Genomic DNA, 20669 nt, shown 5'->3' on the forward strand with positions numbered 1-20669 from the left:
CACTTAAGAACACCGCTTTCTCTCCTTGCGAAAAACGATAGTCTTGAGGAAAAAAATGCAATTTGGGCAGTACTTATCTTAAAAGAAAAAAGCAATCTTTATGGTTCTTAAGTAATTGAGGAACATAAAGTAGACATTATATAACAGTTTGCTTTCCAAAGGATCATTCATACTTGACATGCTAAATTTGAAAGTTTGCTTCATCCAGATTGTCACAGACTTATAAATTAATTTTCAAAATATTGGTGGGGTAGAAGGTGTCTTGTTACTAATGGTATCATAAGCCCCTGAATTTCACATCTCACTTTGCCAATTTGAGAGGTGCCTGAATATGAGATAAGAAAAGCTTATATAAAAGAAAATGATGGTTTAATGTTAAATAATTTATTGATTAGGTTAAAGAGTATAATTGTAAAGTAGGTGCAAAAGCATTCCAATGGTAGAGGTGAGATGGGGAAGACTTTTATTGTAAGTCTTATTATATGGAGTTTTCTCTAATCAATTTGTGCCATTTCTCTTTTGCATCCTTTATTAAAAATATATTTTTTTACCTTCTTCATATATCCTTTTTTAAGTGTCTACTCCTTTTTAAAAATATATATTTTTTTATTGATTTCAGAGAGAGGAACGGGGAGGGAGAGAGAATCATTGATCAGCTGTCTCCTGCATGCCCAATGGGCATGGAGCCGGAAACCCAGCATGTGCCCTGACTGGGAATCCAACCGTGACCTCCTAGTAATCAGGGGTGGGCATACTTTTTGACTCAAGGGCCACAATGGGTTCTTAAACTGGACCGGAGGGCTGGAACAAAAGCATGGATGGAGTGTTTGTGTGAACTAATATAAATTCAAAGTAAAGGAGCGGAGGGGAGAGCAAGAGAACGGGATAGAACAGCCGGATCCGGCCCGCCGGCTGTAGTTTGCCCAAGGCTGTCTAGTTCCTGGGTCTTCACTCAACCATTGAGCCCCACCAACCGGGCTTCATATCTTCTTAAAAAGGGAAAGTTTGTCTAGATTGTGAAAAGTTTTAGACTCTCATTTGTTTATCATTGGTTTGTGTTTTTCCAAAACTGTATCCTGCCTTTTTTTTTAACTTTCTACTATACTTTTTAGAGAATGTGATGATTTGTGGATATAGGTGATTTTTACGTAACTATCCTGTTGTCAAGCCTGGAAAACAAAACATAAAACTTAAAAACACTTTGTTAATCATCCTAAAACTTTTAAAATATTTCAAAAAAAATTTCAAAGATATTTTTCTTTTTCTCTTTTGGGTTTTTTATATGAAATTATGCCCAATATATGGACAACATCTTAGAAAATCCTTCTAAAGACAAACCACCTAGTCAACTGGTACAACTAGCCAAGTATGATTCAGTAAATGCTTCTGTGAATTCTTGAGCTAAGAATTAGACATCTTGAAATGCAAAGTTTATTTTAAGTGCAGTTTATACATGATTGACTATAATCTCAAATGAAGATAAGGTATAATTGTCTTAAGGGTGTCATCATCAGAAACAAAATTTTCATTCGTCCCAAAACTTACATGCAACTGTTTTTGTTGCACATGAAATTAAAGCTATATATTGGGGGAATTGTGCAACTAAGTTTTAAATAAAAAAATTAACAGATACATTGTTTGGTTTAAACATTTTTTATTTTAACTTAGCATTTACTTTTTATTGAATTTATTGGGTGACATTTATCTTCTACAGATATATAAAAGCCTAAGCAACCTTTAGGACCAAATGACACGCACTGACCACCAGGGGGTAGACGCTCGACACAGGAGCTGCCCCCTGGTGGGCAGTGCACTCCCACAGCCAACCTCCTGCGCCCCCCCCCGGGGGGGGCACTCTCCATAGGCCTCTATTGCCGGCCAGGCCAAGGGACCCCACCCGTGCACGAATTCGTGCACCAGGCCTCTAAGTTGGTTAATAAAAGTATATAGGTTTCAGGTATACAATTCTACAATACATCATCTGTATATTGTATTACAATTCTACAATACATTATCTATATAATGTATTGTGTGTTTAGCACCCCAAGTGGATTTTGCATCTAAAATCTTTATAATCATTTTAAATGTAAATGTTCTTTAATTATCTATGCAATCAATGTTGGATGTTGGCTCTCCAATTTTTCTAAATTTTTCTTATGTGTAAATATTCTCAGACCTCTTATGACAAGATGTTTTAATTTCTAATTGTTAAGTGGATACATAAAAAACCTAAATTTATTCACATTAGAGCCTTTGAATACAAATACTATGTAATTGTTTCTTGGTGAATCATTCCTCACTAAAAGTTAATATTTGTTCTTCTCTTTGCATGAAATCTTTTAAGTGATTTTTTAAGGATGTCCTATACAAACTACTGACCTAGTACTATGTGAACTTTTATTTAAACAAAACTGGCACAATTGGTTTTTAAATAATAATCAACAGCATTTGAGCCTGTGATTCCTTAGGAGAACTTCTAATGAAATCCTAATTTTTATGGTTTAATTACAGCTGGACTAAGAGTATATGTTATGTTTTAGTTTCCAAATAAAGTGGGGGTAGGGAAAACAGAAATATTCATTGAGGTTTTACTTCTCCTGAGGAGCTATTTTTTAAGACTATTTTTTAATACTATTCTAGTCTGTGTTTTTAGGTAAAGTCAGACTACTGTTTAGGGTCGATGGAATTCTACTTGTCTACCAATAGAAGAAAAAAAATTTTACTTTTATCTTAAGTTAAATTGATTTGAAAAGTTTGGTAATTGTCTTATACAGTCTTGCAAAAGTGAATAGACTATGTTTCTAAGTTGTACTTTTAAATTCATGTTTGAACAATCGTTGTTTTAGGGCTCTGCATTCTTTAATAATAAAAATCAAGAAAAGTCATTTGAGGACAAGTTCCAAAGAAACAAAATTTTATGTATGGAAGCTTGATTTGAATGAGGTTGGTAAAAGTGGATTCAAAATACAAAATAATATAATGCCGTTAGGTTCTCAGTTGAATATTTAAAATAAATCTTTAATCACTTTGGGAAATGTTTTTATTACATAAATTTTTCTCTTGTAGAATTTTGCTTTGAAAAAATATAAAAATGCTGTTCTGGGAGGGCATGAATTTTGAACATGGAGAGTTTTTGTTTTTTAAACTTGGTTGTCACTTAAATTTTACTTTGTGCTACTCTGGAGTGGCCATTAAAACATTTTTTCTATTATTTGCTGCTCTTGATTGGCAGCAAATTGAACTTATTTATACATTTATAAAAATGTACAGAGAGAGAAACCAAGATGGCGGCATAGGTAAGCACCTAAACTGCTGCCTCGCACAACAATTTCAAAACTACAACTAAAAGACAGAACGGACACCATCCAGAACCACAGGAAAGCTGGCTGAGTGAAAATTCTACAACTAGAAGGAAAGAGAAAAGCTCACAGATAATTGGAGGTACGGCAAAGGGTCTTTGTGCGCGCAGAGAGGAAGGGCGGCTGAGAGCCTGGCTGACTTTCTCTGGCGGAAGGGGGAAGGAAGCCCCCGACCGCACTGAACCCCAGTTCTGACTGCACTGAACCCCAGTCCTGGGCGAAGCCCCGTGGACCCAGGCTCATACAGGGGGAGTCTGGACTGTCAGGTAGAGAGAAAGGCACCTGGAGACTTGGAGACCCGGGGGAGACCTGGGGGAGCCCCGGCGGACAGGGGTCTGGAGGTGTGCGCCAGTGTGCACAAAGGCTGCGGAGGTTGCCACAGGCTTTCCCTAGCAGAAGGGAGTTGGAAGCTCCTGACTGCACTGAACCCCAGTTCTGACTGCACTGAACCCCAGTTCCAGGCGAGCCCCTGGGGACCCACGCTCTTACGGGGGGGAATCTGGACTCTCGGGCGGAGACTCGGGAGCCGGGGAAGGCAGAGGTCTGGAGGCGCACGCGTGCCAGTGTGCACAAAGGCTGCGGAGGTTGCCACAGGCTTTCCCTAGTGGAAGGGAGTCAGAAGCTCCTGACTGCACTGAGCCCCAGTTCTGACTGCACTGAACCCCAGTTCCAGGCGAGCCCCTGGGGACCCAAGCTCTTGTGGGGGGAATCTGGACTCTCGGGCGGAGACTCGGGAGCCGGGGAAGGCAGAGGTCTGGAGGCGCGCTCGCGCAAGGGCAAGGCTGACTGGAAACCAAGACTGTCTGCTCCGCCCTGAGACTCCACCCCATCCAAGCTGAGCACAGAGGCTATTGCAATTTGGCAAGTCTAATCCTATAAGGCTGTCTCCAGCACCGAACTTCTCCCAGCGAAGACACAGCTGATCCTTACAGCCAACTGGCCTGGAAGTCAATTCCTCAAGACTTAACTACAACAAGGCTGTACACACAGTCCACAAAGGGGTGCACCAAGAGTGTCCACCTCAGGTTAACTGGGGAGGCCGACCCACTGGGCCATATAGGAAACCTAGCACACAAATCTACCCTACCAACTCAGGGAAGCAGTGAAAATGTGGCGTCAAAGAAACAGATCACAAAATGAAAGAAATGGAGGAAAACAAACGACTGGATATAGAATTCAAAACCACGGTTATAAGGCTTTTCAAGAATATCCTAGAAAAGGCCGATAAATATAATGAGACCCTCAAAGATATGAAAAAGGACCAACTAGAAATTAAACATACATTGACTGAAATAAAAAATATTATACAGAGACCCAACAACAGACTAGAGGAATGCAAGAATCAAGTCAAAGAATTGAAATACAAAGAAACAAAAAACACTCAACCGAAAAAGCAAAAAGAAAAAAAAATCCAAAAAGTTGAAGATAGTGTAAGAAGCATCTGGGACAACTTCAAGCGTACCAACATCAGAATTATGGGGGTGCCAGAAGAAGAGAGAGAGCAAGATACTGAAAACCTATTTGAAGAAATAATGACCGAAAACTTCCCCCACCTGGTGAAAGCAATAGACTTACAAGTCCAGGAAGCGCACAGAACCCCAAACAAAAGGAATCCAAAGAGGACCACACCAAGACACGTCATAATTAAAATGCCAAGAGCAAAAGACAAAGAGAGAATATTAAAAGCAGCAAGAGAAAAACAGTTAATTACCTACAAGGGAGCACCCATACAATTGTCAGCTGATTTCTCAACAGAAACTATGCAGGCCAGATGGGAGTGGCAAGAAATTTTCAATGTGCTGAATAGCAAGAACCTACAACCAAGATTACTCTACCCAGCAAAGCTATCATTCAGAATTGAAGGTCAGATAAAGAGCTTCACATATAAGAAAAAGCTAAAGGAGTTCACCACCACCAAACCAGTATTATATGAAATGCTGAAAGGTATTCTTAAAGAAGAGGAAGAAGAAAAAAGTAAAGATAAAAATTATGCACAACAAATACATATCTATCAACAAGTGAACCTAAAAATCAAGTGAATTAAAAACCTGAGGAACAGAATAAACTGGTGAATATAATAGAATCAGGGGCATAGAAAGGGAGTGGACTGATAATTCTCAGGGGGAAAGGGGTATGGGGGGGTTCAGGAAGAGACTGGACAAAAATCATACACCTATGGATGAGGACAGTTTGGGGGAGGTAAGGGCAGAAGGTGGGGTGGGAACCGGGTGGAGGGGAGCTATGGGGGGAAAAAGGAGAAACAATTGTAATAATCTGAATAAAGATTTATTTTTAAAAAATGTACAAGATTACATTAATTTTGTTTTAAAATTTAATTTCTCTGACAGTTGATAGAATCCCCTGGGGAAAAACTAAAAAGGAGGCAAGTAATAACTTTTTTCTTCTAAACAGACTTTACAGAAAAAAAGAACATACATGTAACCCTCAAATATAATTCATTTAACAAGCCTCATTATTTCATCCCCCTGATATAACCACTCTTTAAATTTTTTTTTAATATATTTTATTGATTTTTTACAGAGAGGAAGGGAGAGGGATAGAGAGTTAGAAACATCGATGCGAGAGAAACTCAATCAGCTGCCTCCTGCACATGCCCTACTGGGGATGTGCCCGCAACCAAGGTACATGCCCTTGACCGGAATTGAACCTGGGACCCTTCAGTCCGCCGGCTGACACTCTATCCACTGAGCCAAACCAGTTAGTGCCACTCTTTAAATTTTTAAACCAAATTCCAAACTAATCTATTAGTTTAAAAATATTTAAGACATTAAGTAATTTAGGAAAGCAGTTAGAATGAAAGAAATGATTTCTAGATACTACTTCATTTTTCTTTGAATGTTATATAATAAGTTAGTATTTTAGAATTAATTTATATCTAGTTTTTTCCACTGTGAACATTGTATTTATTTGATTTTGTAAGCCTGGCCTGATAATATGCCTAGATAGAAGTCTAGGCCCCTGTGAAGGGGATACATTTCCTGGAAGAATTCTCTGTTGTATATGGAAAATCCCTAGCTCAGAGTAGAATTCTTGCCAAATTGTCATAAGCTGTTAGATTCTAGTTTAATACTATGTTGCTTTATATCACAACTATCTTCTTTCACATTGATTTCCATAGTCTTAAAATACTTGAGGGTCTACTTGAAAGATGAATTAAATATTTTGTTAATTTTACAAAACATTTTCTTATACCTAAAACTAGAGACCCAGTGCACGAAATGTCAAGTGAATAAAAAATCTGATGAACAGCCCTAACCAGTTTGGCTCAGTGGATAGAGCATCGGCCTATGGACTGGAGGGTCCCAGCTTCGATTCTGGTCAAGGGCATTTACCTTGGTTGCAGGCACATCCCTGGTAGGGGTTATGCAGGAGGCAGCTGATTGATGTTTCTCTCTCATCGATGTTTCTAACTCAATCTCCCTCTCCCTTCCTCTCTGTAAAAAAGTCAATAAAATATATATTTTTTTAAAAAACAACGTTAGCCGAAACCGGTTTGGCTCAGTGGATAGAGCGTCGGCCTGCGGACTGAGGGGTCCCAGGTTCGATTCCGGTCAAGGGCATGTACCTTGGTTGTGGACACGTCCCCAGTAGGGGGTGTGCAGGAGGCAGCTGATCGATGTTTCTCTCTCATCGATGTTTCTAACTCTCTATCCCTCTCCCTTCCTCTCTCTAAAAAATCAATAAAATATATTTAAAAAAAAACAAAAAAAAAATCAAAGTTAGGTATCACTTAGTGTTTTTTTTTTTAACTGATAAAATATACATAATGTTAAATTTACCATCTTAGCAGTTGTTTTTTGTTGTTGTTAATCCTCATCCAAGGATATTTTTTCCATTGATTCTTAGAGAGAATGGAAGAGAGGGAGGGAAGGAGAGAAAGAGATTTATGTGTGAGAGAGAGATTGATGTGAAAGATCACATCAATTGATTGGTTGCCCCCTGCACACATCCCAGCTGGGGTCTGGGGGATTGAACTTGCAACCCAAGTATGTGCCCTTGACTGGGAATCGAATCCTGCACTCTTCAGTATGTGTGCCAAAGCTCTAACAACTGAGCACACCAGCCAGGGCCCATCTTAGCAGTTTTTAAGTGTACAGTTCATAGCATATAAGTACTACGTTCACATTGTTGTACAACCATTCTCCCGATCTGTTTTCAGCTTGCAAAACCGAAACTATACCCATTAAGCATCAATTCCCCATTCTTCTTTTCCCCAGTCTCTGGCAACCATCCTTCCACTTTGTAGTATTAATAGGAATCATACAGTGCGTTTCTGTGACTTATTTCACTTAGTACAGTGGTCGGCAAACTCATTAGTCAACAGAGCCAAATATCAACAGTACAACGATTGAAATTTCTTTTGAGAGCCAAATTTTTTAAACTTAAACTTCTTCTAACGCCACTTCTTCAAAATAGACTCGCCCAGGCTGTGGTATTTTGTGGAAGAGCCACACTCAAGGGGCCAAAGAACCGCATGTGGCTCGCAAGCCGCAGTTTGCCAACCACGGACTTAGTATAACATCTACAAGGTTTATCTATGTTTAGCATGTGTCAGAATTTCATTTCTTTTTAAGGCTAACTAATATTCCATTGTATGTATATACCACATTTTGTTTATCTACTTATCCATCATTGGACATTGAGGTGGCTTCCATCTTTTGGCTATTGTGACTAATGCTGCTGTGAGCATCCTATATAATAAAGAGGTAAAATGCAAATTGACCTTCACGCCCTCGCATCACAAGATGGCCATCCCCATGCTGTCACAAGATGGCCACCCCCATGTCTTCACAAGATGGGCGCCCCCACGTTGTCAAGATGGCTGGCAGGGGAGGGCAATTGGGGGCAACCAGGCCTGTGGGGGGGGCAGTTGGGAGCGATCAGGCTGGCAAAAGAACAGTTAGGCGTCAATCAGGGCAGCAGGGGAGCTGTCAGGGGGCAATCAGGCTGGCAGGGGAGTTGTTAGGGGGCAATCAGGCTGGCAGGCAGAGTTGTTAGGGGCAGTCAGGCAGGCAGGCAGGCAAGTGGTTAGGAGCCAGCAGTCCTGGATTGTGAGAGGGATGTCCAACTGCCAGTTTAGGCCCGATCCCCGGGATCAGGGCTGAACTGGCAGTCAGACATCCCCTGAGGGGTCCTAGATTGGAGAGGGTGCAGGCTGCACTGAGGGACACCCCCACCCCAGTGTACAAATTTTGTGCACCGGGCCTCTAGTAAGTGTATAATGATCTCTTCAACACCCTGCTTTCATTGTTTTTGGGTAGATACCCAGAAATAGAATTGCTTGATCTAATGGCTATTCTATTTTTAATGTTTTGAGGAACCACCATATGTTTTTCCAAAGCAACTATACAATTTTACATTTCTGCCAACAGAGGACTTCTCATATTTTACATATTTTTGTGTGTAAGTGAGCTGTATTTATCTTCTTCAGCAAACCTTTAAATTTATTGACACAGTGTTTATAACGTCTTCATTATCTGTAGTTATATGATCCCCACACACTTATATTGATTATTTAAGGCAATTCTCCTATTTTAAAAATCAGTGTTGCCTGGGATTTATAGATTTTATTTACCTTTTCAAACAATTGATTTTGTGCTTTGCTGATACTTTTTATTGTATATTGTTTTTATTTTGTTCATTTATTCTTATCCTACTTTCTGAGTTTGTTTTGCTCTAGGTATCACACTCTTTGGGTCTGATTTGTGTTTGCACATGCTCTCCTGAGTTTGTGTGATTGTTCTCCCTTCTTTCTACCCCTTCCAAAACAATTTTCCAGGAGCACCCAGGGTTTTGTTTGTTTATATGTATGGTTGTTTTAATAAGGAGAATAAATTGGGAAGAAAGAAGGAGAGATGTTAGAAATTGTCATGTTTCAGCAATAGGCTTCAACCCCATTACCCGATTTACTTAAAGTTCTAGCATACTCTGATTGACAAGATTATCCAATGCAGTCTGTAACAGTGTTTATTTCCCCCCATCTGTTGCAGGACCCGTTGGGGCCCAGCCCCTACTCATGGTGCCCAGAAGACCTGGCTATGGCACCATGGGCAAACCCATTAAATTGCTGGCTAACTGTTTTCAAGTTGAAATCCCAAAGATTGATGTCTACCTCTATGAGGTAGATATTAAACCAGACAAGTGTCCTAGGAGAGTGAACAGGTAAGAATGATGAAGCATGGAGAATTTTTGCTGTTGGTATTTGTCTTTGCCATAATAATTGTTTATCTTGTATATCCAAATAGCAATGATAATGTCCAGCAGTTTGACTAAGAACAGATGGTAATTTGTTTTGAAATTTATTGCACTTCAGAGATATGTTAGTAGGTAAAATCTTCTAATAGCCTTGAAATTTTTCCATTATAACATGAACTCATATGTTCTCTCTTTGATGATAGAAAAGGTCCAAGTCATTTTTAGATGTTTTTGAAATCAGGCTGAGCATTTTTTTCCTTTGCTTTTAGGTAATATATCTTTTATCTCCCCACCCCACCTTATTTACCCTTTTCTATTATTTCCTTTAAGATGATGGTAGTGGTAGAGATTGTGGTTGTCATGGCTTCATGCTTTCTCTTCTGATCCTCAACTCCTAACTGTTTCTTAATCTTATATAGGAACAAGTACATATAGTATGTAAAGGATTTTCAATCTGCTCTCAGTAAGTTTCTTCTCTCACATTCCCCAAATACTCTATATGTCTGTATTTGTGTATGGCTGTAGTTTAGGTAATATAGGGAATATAAAAGGAAATTATAATGTAGTGTAACCCCATAAAGAGGTTTAAAAAAAGAAGACTCATGTATAAAACATTTAGAAAACAATGATACTTAACATTTTGGTTTGTAATATCAAATACCCCAGGCTTTTCTTTTCTTTTCTTTTTTTTTAAGACTTTCCAAATTCTTTTTTTTTCTTTTTTTTTTAAATATACTTTATTGATTTTTTACAGAGAGGAAGGAAGAGTGATAGATAGTCAGAAACATCGATGAGAGAGGAGAGAAACATCGATCAGCTGCCTCTTGCACACCTCCTACTGGGGATGTGCCCGCAACCAAGTTACATGCCCTTGACCGGAATCGAACCTGGGACCTTTCAGTCCGCAGGCTGACGCTCTTCCACTGAGCCAAACCGGTTTTGGCTACCCCAGGCTTTTCTTATTCAATAGGTATTATTAAGAGCCTTCATTTAAGACATAGATGAGTACACCTGAAACTTTATCTAATGGTGTAAATCAGTGTTACCTCCGTTTTTTAAAAAAGACGTAGATGGTTCTTTCTGTAAAGGAATTTATAATTTAATGGAGATAAGACATAGGAAGTGAATGAGCACTAAGAAAGGTTGTGACAGTGTAAAAAAAAATCATATGAATGTTATAATTAACATGGAATGCAGAATTCTTTCTGAAGTCAGGAAGGGAATTGTGGTAAATCATCACCCGAGGATGTTTTTATAATTTTAGAGAGAGAGAGAGAGAAACATCAATCAGTTGCTTCCCCAGACTGGGGATTGAGCCTGGACCCTTTGGTGTACAGGATGACATTCCAACCAACTGAGCCACACTGGCCAAGGCTGATAACCTTTTTAATAGCTGAAATCCAGAAGGGTTAAGAGGCATTACATGTTAACTCAAGAGCACACATTTTGGTAGCAAAAATTAGAACAGAACTCCGGAATCTTGACTTGATAGTCATTAACAAATATTTGTAAAGCAAGAAGAAAAGGAATTGAGTTAATCTAAAACAATTGGAAGAATTGTGGATAACTGTAGTAAAAGGAACACCTTTTAATGATGAGGCAGCACTATTGATGGATGAATAAAGAAGAATATCGATAGGTAGGTAGGTAGGTAGATAGAGAGATGGATGGATGGATGGATGGATGGATGGATGGATAGATAGATAGATAGATAGATAGATAGATAGATAGATAGATATAATGGACTATTACTCAGCCATAAAAAAATAATACATTCTTGCTGTTTGTGACAACTTGGATGGACCTGGAGGGAATTTTGCTAAATAAGTCAGACATAGAAAGATAAATACCATATGATTTCACTTATATGTGGAATCTAAAAATAGCATAAATCAACTTTATACTTTGTTAATAATATTGACTTGATTTTAAATCAACATCTGGAAAACTTACTCCCCTTATTTTCTTCAAAAGACTAGCTTTTGTCTTAACTTTTTTGCAATATTACTACATAACTAGTCAGTTAAGGTTGTTGGTTGGCTTCTGAAATTAGTTTAGTTCTTACACTTCAATAACTAGAATTCTGGAATTTAATAGGAACTAGATAGAACTTTACAATTCCTTTTCAATTTTAGCTAAACAGTTATGGGCAAAAATGCAGCAGTATTTAAATCAACACATATGAGGTTTCTCTTGTCTACATGCCACACGCTCAAATATTTGGAACTATGGCATTAATGATAATAGCAAAATGATGTATTGTAGCAAAACAAATTTTCACTTTAGTTAGAGGAGTTTTCTTGGACAAAATTATCCAGGAAATTCTTGTGAGTCTTTTTGTGAGTCAAGTTCTCTACTTTAGATTTTGTCTATTGGGTTTCTTTGCCTTTCCTCACCCCTTTGGGTGTGTGTGTATGTGTGTCTTTTTTTTTCCCTTTTAATGATTTTGATTGAAAATGATCCTTTGGTCACAGAGCATGTTTATTAAGCAGATTTCAAATGTTTCTAGTTTTTTTTAAACAAGTGAATGCTCTCAATAACTAAAAATAAAATATTTTTAGATATATTACGACCTAGAGCAGTGGTCGGCAAACTGCGACTCACGAGCCACATGCGGCTTGCGAGCCGCAGTTTGCCGCTCCGTTGACTAATGAGTTTGCCGACCACTGACCTAGACTCTCGATTCCAATAATTACATGCTGTTGTTGTTCCTTGTGATTAAGCCCCTATCCCAGTGGGCGGCAAACTCATTAGTCAACAGAGTGGCAAACCGCGGCACGAGCCGTAATTTGCTGACCGCTGACCTAGAGTATAAGCTCTGTAACTTGAGATTTTATGCGAGTTTGTCCAGCTACTAAATATATATGGGGATAAACCTTCAGTAGAGAGTTATGCACTTATTCAGAATCACTGAATAATGAAATACTTTGGAAAAATTGTATATACAGTATGATTGTAACTAGAGGGTAGGGGGCAGGAAGAGAATAATCAAAGAACTTATATGCATGTATGTATAACCTATGGACACAGACAAAAGTGGGGTAAAGGCCTCTGGATGGGGCCGGGGTCAAGTGGAGGGCATCAATGGGGGGAAAAAATGGAACATCTGTAATATTTTCAATAATAAAGATAAATTAAAAAATAAAATTTAAAATTTTTAAAAATTATTTTGGACACATAAAGATGTGAAAGAATCTTAAAATAGTTGATAATAGATGTGTTTGAATTTTTAAGGGGTTCAATTTTCTTTTATAAATTAAATGTTAGAGTAATTGTGCTATTATAATTACTGTTGTTATTATGATTTAAGGACAGTGCCATGTATTTGTGCATATTGTATATGGATAAAATGTAATTCTAATGATTGAATTTTAGAAGGAAAAAACACATCTATATTGATTTAATTTTAGCTTTTTAATCGAAATCTCAAATCAGAGTGTTTGAGAACTCCTTTTCTGCTGTTAGGAATATCAGTGGCATAGTGTTATAATTGGGTAGTATGCCAAGAGAGGGATATACTTTTTTTAAATGACAACTTTATTGATGTAAAATTTATACACCATACAATTCACTCACTTAAAGTGTACAATCCAGTGGTATTTAGTATGTTCACAGAGATGGTGTACAACCATCACCACTATCTAATTTTAGAACATTTTATCCTCCCAAAAAGAAATCCCATATGCATTAGCAGGCACTACCCACTGTCTCCCTCTCCTTAGCCCCTGCCAACACTAATCTACTTTCTGCCTCTAGATTTGCCTTTTCTAGACATTTCATGTAAATGGAATTGTATATAATATGTGTGGCCTTTTGTGTGACTGACTTCTTTCACTTCACATATTTTCAAGGTTCATCCAAGTTGTGACATGTGTTACTACTTCATTCCTTTTTATTACTGAACTAGTGCTCTAGTGCACGGATTTGTGCACGTTGAAAGGAAATTAATTAGAAGGTGGCCGGTGGGGACTGGGTGAGATGGGCCAGACACATCCTGGAGCCAACCTCCCATGGTTCCTCCCCAGCTGGCCCCACCCCTGATCACCCGGGTGACTGAGTGGGGTCCTTCCGGCAGGTGGGATTCCTTGGCCTGGCCTGCAGGGATCGGGCCGAAACTGGCTCTCCGACATCACTGAGGGGTCCCAGATTGCGAGAGGACAGTTCTTGTGTGATGCACCCCGGAATCGGGCTCCCTCCTTTCTAGTTCTGGGGTGCGTCACCTGAGAACCGCTGCTGCCAAGTCACCGCAGCTCAGCAGCTCCTGCGTTGAGTGTCTGCCCCCTGATGGTCGGTGTGCATCATAGCTACTGGTTGGACAGTCACTTAGGCTTTTATATCTATGTATATAAAAAGCCAGCAGCTGGGACATCAAAACAATCGGTCGCTATGATACCCACTATGGCCAGAAAACCAGCCCGATCGGGGGGGTAGGGCCTGCCAGCCAACCTCCCATGGCCCCGCCCCCCAACCGGCCCTACCCCTGATCACCCCCCCAACCCAATAGGGGGCAGGGCCAGCAGCCACCCTCCTGCAGATCCTCCCCCCGGCTGGCCCTGTCCCCAATGGGCCCCCACCACCTTGATCGGCCCGTAGCCCCTTCCCCCCCCCCGGCTTGCCCCACCCCAGTAGGGGGCAGGGCCAGCCGGCCAACCTCCCACAGCCTCTCCCCTGGCCACTGACCCCCAATCGGCCCCCATGACCCCATTCGGGGGCAGGGCCTGCCAGCCCACTGCCCACAGCCCCTCCCCACAGCTGGCCCCACCCCAATCGGAGGTGGGGCCTCCCAGCCAATCGCCTTCGGCCCCTCCCCCAAGCCAGCCTGGCCCTGATCAGGCCCTGATAGGGGCGGGCCAGCTGGCCAACCTCCTGCTGTCTCCTCCTCCCAACAGGCCCAACCCCGATCCAGCCCCACCCGTACATGAATTCATGCAGTGGGCCTCTAGTATATAGATAATATTCCATTGCATGGGTATTTTATCGATTTATCAGTTGATGGACATGGGAGTTGTTTGTACTTCTTGGCTCATATGAATAATTAATGAACATTCATGTACAGGATTTGTGTGGACATGTGTTTTAATTTCTCTTGGGTGTTTACCTAAGAGTCAAATCATATGGTAACTCTATGTTTACTCTTTTGAGGAGCTGGCAGTCTCTTTTCCAAAGTGGCTACATCATTTTACATTCCCACTAGCAGGGTGCAATGATTCCAATTTCTCCATATCCTCTTATTTTTTATAGCCATCTTAGTGTCTGTTAAGTAGTATCTCGTTATCATTTTGATTTTTATTTCCCCGATGGCTGATGCTGAGCATCTTCAATCATTTATATTTTCAGAGAAATGTCTGTTTAGATCCTTTGCCCATTTTTAAGTTGGATCTTTTGTCTTTTCATTGACTTGTTGGAGTTCCTTATACCTTCTAGTTAAAAGTCCCTTCTGTGACCTTTTGATTGATAATTATAATGATTAATAATGATTTGCAAACATTTTCCCCTTCCTGCACGTTGTCTTTTCATTTTCTTGATGATGTCTTTTGAAGCACATTTTTAATTTTGATGAAGTCCAATTAATATTTTATTTTGCCAGTTGTTCTTTTGGTATCATACCTAGAGAGCCATATTTCTGATTAAAATGACTTGAGGATGTACCCTAGAAAGCACTGCTGGTGAAAAATCAAACAGGTTAGTGTTTATCTGTCTTGGGGAAACTGTACTATACAAACTATGTTAATTAATAATAATATGTCAGTTAATTGTCCTTGTTAATCACATGTAGATAGAAAAGCTAAGAGTCAGTGATTGTTTCAAATATCAAAATTCTTTTAAAGTTGCACCTAAATAAATTACTCAATAGTAATTATAATCTTTGGGTTAATATTACAATACTAGAGGCCTGGTGCACAAAATTTGTGCATGGGATGTGGGGAGTGTCCCTCAGCCCAGCCTGCACTCTCCAATGTGGGACCGCTTGAGGGATGTCTGACTGCCTGTTTAGGCTCAATCCCACCAGGATCGGGCCTAAACGGGCAGTCGGACATCCTTCTCACAATCCAGGACTGCTGGCTCCCAACCACTCGCCTGCCTGCCTGCCTGATTGCCCCTAACTGCTTTTGCCTGCCAGCCTGATCACCCCTAACCACTCCCCTGCCAGCCTGATCGACACCTAATTGCTCCCCTGCCAGCCTGATTGCCCCTAACTGCCCTCCTCTGCTGGCCTGGTCACCCCTAACTGCCCTCCCCTGCCAGCCCAGTCACCCCTAACTGCTCTCCCTTGCTAGCCTGGTTCCCCCCAACTGCCCTCCCCTGCCAGCCTGGTTACCCCCAACTGCCCTCCCCTGCAGGCCTGGTCGCCCCCAACTGCCCTTCCCTGCAGGCCTGGTCCCTCCCAACTGCCCTACCCTGCTGGCCTGATCACCCACAACTACCCTCCCCTGCCAGCCGTCTTGTGGTGGCCATCTTGTGTCCACATGGGAGCGGCCATCTTTGACCACGTGGGGGTGGTCATCTTGTGTGTTGGAGTGATGGTCAACTTGCATATTACCTCTTTATTATATAGGATACTTGAAATTCAAAGATACATTTATAAATAAATATATTTCTAAACATCAGAGACTAGTGTTTAGGATTTATTCCTGACATGTATCCATTTGTGTAGATTTAAACTATAATAACAGCTGTAGGGGAGAAACCAAGATGGCGGCATAGGTAAACACCTGAACTTGCTGCCTCACACAACCACTTCAAAACTACAACTAAAAGACAAAACGGACATCATCCAGAACCACAGGAAGGCTGGCTGTGTGAAAATTCTACAACTAGAAGGAAAGAGAAAAGCACACTGAGAGTCAAAGGAGGTGCAGAAGTAAAGTGCGGAGATACAGAGGCGCACGCGCGCAGAAAGGGCTGGCAACTGAGTACACAGCTGTCTTTTTCAATAAGGAGGGAGACAAAAGCTCCTGAATGCTCTGAACTCTAGTTCCAGGCGAGACTCTGGGGACCCAGACTCATACGGGGGCAAAACTGGACTGTCTGGCATCGGGCCGGAACACGAGGGCGGCTTTTTCTCAGAGGTGCTTGCAGCAATTACCGCGGGACACTGAGAACTCTTAGGGTAGGGCTGAAGGTGAGCCATTGCTGTTTGCTCCGCCCTGTTGATTCCCTGAGACCCCGCCCCACCCAATTTACAACTCCACCCCAGCTGTGTGCAGAGGCTTTTGTACATGAATGGCCTGGCCCTTTGTTATCTAAAATTACCTAACAAACTGCAGCAGGGTCAGAGAGACCCAGAACTTCCAAGGCTCCACATCAGTTTGCATTGCTTCAGAGTTGGACCTCATCTGGGCACCTCCAAACCCGAAACAAAGAAGAAGAACTTGCAGATTGCTCCATAGCTCCTGCTGGGTGGCCTCAGGCAGAGGCTAAATTAGGACCTCCTTGGAGATCCAAGAGCCAGTGTACCCAGTGGTCAGAGTGGGACCATCCAGATTACAACTCCTCAGATCCATAAGGGACACACTTAGGAGGCAGTCTCAGTGAGCACCAAGTCCCACTGAAGCAAGTCCTGCCCCATAGGGGTGTCTCCAGCTCAGAAGTTCTCCCAGCATAGACACAACTGATCCTCACAGCCAATTGGCCTGGAGGTCAATTCCTCCCAGTGATACTAACAACAATCAAGGCTTAACTACAACAAGACTGTGCACACAGCCCACAAAGGGGTGCACCAAGAGTGTCCACCTCAGGTAATTGGGGAGGCTGAGCCACTGGGCCTTATAGGACACCTAGCACACAAAGCCACGCTATCAACACAGGGAAGCAGCCAAAATGCAGAGACAAAGAAACGGGTCACAAATGAAAGAAATGGAGGAAAACAAATGACTGGATATAGAGTTCAAAACCACGGTTATAAGGTTTTTCAAGAATTTTCTAGAAAAGGTCGATAAATTTAGTGAGACCCTCGAGGATATGAAAAAGGACCAACTAGAAATTAAGCATACACTGACTGAAATAAAGAATAATATACAGCCCTAACTGGTTTGGCTCAGTGGATAGAGCATCGGCTTGTGGACTGAAGGGTCCCAGGTTCGATTCCGGGCAAGGGCATGTACCTTGGTTGTGGGCACATCCCCAGTAGGAGGTGTGCAGGAGGCAGTTAATCGATGTACCTCTCTCATTGATGTTTCTAACTCTCTATCCCTCTCCCTTCCTTTCTGTAAAAAATCAATTAAAAATATTTTTTTAAAAAGAAAATTAAAAAAAAAGCCATAAAAAGAAAAGAATAATATACAGAGATCCAACAGCAGACTAGAGGATTGCAAGAATCAAGTCAAAGATTTGAAATACGAAGAAGCAAAAAACACCCAACCAGAAAAGAAAAAAGAATCCAAAAATATGAAGATAGTGTAAGAAGCCTCTGGGACAACTTCAAGCGTACCAACATCAGAATTATGGGGGTGCCAGAAGAAGATAGAGAGCAAGATACTGAAAACCTATTTGAAGAAATAATGACCGAAAACTTCCCCTACCTGGTGAAAGAAATAGACTTACAAGTCCAGGAAGCACAGAGAACCCCAAACAAAAGGAATTTAAAGATGACCACACCAAGACACGTCATAATTAAAATGCCAAGAGCAAAAGACAAAGAGAGAATATTAAAAGTAGCAAGAGAAAAACAGTTAATTACCTACAAGGGAGTACCCATTCTAATGTCAGTTGATTTCTCAACAGAAACTATGCAGGCCAGACGGGAGTGGCAAGAAATATTCTAAGTGATGAATAGCAAGAACCTACAACCAAGACTACTCTACCCAGCAAAGCTATCATTCAGAATTGAAGGTCAGATAAAGAGCTCCACAGATAAGAAAAAGCTAAAGGAGTTCATCACCGCCAAACCAGTATTATATGAAATGCTGAAAGGTATTCTTAAAGAAGAGGAAGAAGAAGAAAAAGATAAAGATAAAAATTATGAACAACAAATACATATCTATCAACAAGTGAATCTAAAAATCAAGTGAATAAAAAATCTGATGAACAGCCCTAACCGGTTTGGCTCAGTGGATAGAGCATCGGCCTGTGGACTGGAGGGTCCCAGCTTCGATTCTGGTCAAGGGCATGTACCTTGGTTGCAGGCACATCCCCAGTAGGGGTGTGCAGGAGGCGGCTGATAGATGTTTCTCTCCCATTGATGTTTCTAACTCTCTATCCCTCTCCCTTCCTCTCTTTAAAAAATCAATCAAAAATATTTTTTTAAAAATCTGATGAGCAGAATAAACTCGTGAATATAAGAGAATCAGGGGCATAGAAAGGGAGTGGACTGACATTCTTGGGGGGAAGGGGGTGTGGGGGGTGTGGGAAGAGACTGGACAAAAAGTGTACGCCTATGGATGAGGACAGTGTGGCGGGGGGGTAAGGGCAGAGGGTGGGGTGGGATCTGGGCAGAGGGGAGCTATGGGGGGAAAAAAGAGGAACAACTGTAAGAATCTGAAAAATAAAGATTTATTTTAAAAAAAAACATGCCCTGACCGGTTTGGCTCAGTGGATAGAGCATCGGCCTGCGGACTCAAGGGTCCCAGGTTCGATTCTGGTCAGGGGCATATAACTTGGTTGCGGGCACATCCCCAGTAGGGGGTGTGCAGGAGGCAGCTGATTGATGTTTCTCTCTCATCGATGTTTCTTACTCTCTATCCCTCTTCCTTCCTCTCTGTAAAAAATCAATAAAATATATACTTAAAAAAAACAGCTGTATAATATTCCATTTTATGGATGTGCCTTGATTTTGTTTACTTTTGGTATGCTCTAGTTTTTTTTCTTAGACTAAGTTAAATCCATTTAAACCAGGTATCTCAGTTTACCATATGGGTGTACCAAAATAGAATGCTATTGGTACTAGATTTCAAAATATATGAACCCTGCTCAGCCAGCATGGCTCAGTGGTTGAGCATTGGTCTATGAACCAGTAGGTCATGGTTCATTTCCTGGTCAGCGCACATGCCCAGTTTGTCTGCTTGATCCCCAGTAGGGGGTGTGCAGGAGGCAGCCCATTGATGTTTCTCATTGATGTATCTCTTTCTCTATCCCTTTCACTTCCTCTCTCTAAAATCAATAAAAATATATGGACCCTAACTGGAATTATAATTCTAAATCCTGCAGTATTTTTTAAAACTTAAAGATTACGTTTTGGGTGTTTCCTATGTTTTCATTTAACTATTTAATTTATTGTGCCACTGTTTTGTGTCAGGCACAAATTGTGCTATGTTCTGGAAATAACAAGTTAAATAAAGACATGATCCCTGATAAAGATTTCATAGTCTGTATGGAGTGACAAGTTTTGTGAGATGAGTATTATGTGCTGTGATAAAAGAGTAATGATAATTTTATTGACCAGTGTCACCCCAATAAATTCAATAAAAATTTTTTTTTAAATAATGATTACTGTCCTAGCCGGTTTTGCTCAGTGGATAGAGCATTGGCCTGCAGACTGAAGGGTCCAGGTTCAATTTTGATCAAGGGCACATGCCCAGGTTCGGGCTCCGTCCCCAGTAGGGGACGTGCAGGAGGTAGCCAATCAATGATTCTCTCTCATCATTGATGTTTCTGTCCCTCTCTTCCTCTCCCTTCCTCTCTGAAATATATATATTAACTAGAGGCCTGGTGCACAAAATTCGTGTCCCTCAGCCCAGCCTGCACCCTCTCCAATCTGGAATCCCTACCTGGATTGGGCCTAAATGGGCAGTCAGACATCCCTCTCACAATCCAGGACTGCTGGCTCCCAACTGCTCGCTTGCCTGCCTTTCTGATTGCCCCTAACCGCTTCTGCCTGCCAGCCTGATCACCCCCTAACCACTCCCCTGCCAGCCTGATTGATGCCTAACTGCTCCCCTGCCAGCCCAATTGCCCCTTACTGCCCTCCTCTTCTGGCCTGGTCAACCCTAACTGCCCTCCCCTGCCGGCCTGGTCCCTCCCAACTGCCCTCCCCTGCCGGCCTGGTCCCTCCCAACTGCCCTCCCCTGCAAGCCTGGTCCCCCCCAACTGCCCTCCCCTGCCGACCCGATCACCCCTAACTGCCCTCCCTGCCCACCTCATCACCTCTAACTGCTC

General features: G+C 41.4%; 1 protein-coding gene across 3 annotated transcripts in view; it reads left to right on the forward strand.

The window, feature by feature from the left end:
• AGO3 (argonaute RISC catalytic component 3) overlaps positions 1 to 20669 on the forward strand; it is a 111314-nt gene that overhangs the window by 1041 nt on the left and 89604 nt on the right. For all 3 annotated transcript variants that reach the window (XM_080653238.1, XM_080653237.1, XM_080653239.1), the window contains exon 2: positions 9371 to 9542. Coding sequence is in view for 1 of the 3 variants with exons in the window: in XM_080653237.1 (XP_080509363.1) it covers positions 9371 to 9542 (172 nt within the window). In the remaining 2 variants the exon portion in view is untranslated. The remainder of the gene's footprint in view (positions 1 to 9370; positions 9543 to 20669) is intronic.

This window comes from Plecotus auritus (genome assembly GCF_963455305.1).
Source record: "Plecotus auritus genome assembly, chromosome: 2".
Classification (NCBI taxonomy): domain Eukaryota; kingdom Metazoa; phylum Chordata; class Mammalia; order Chiroptera; family Vespertilionidae; genus Plecotus; species Plecotus auritus.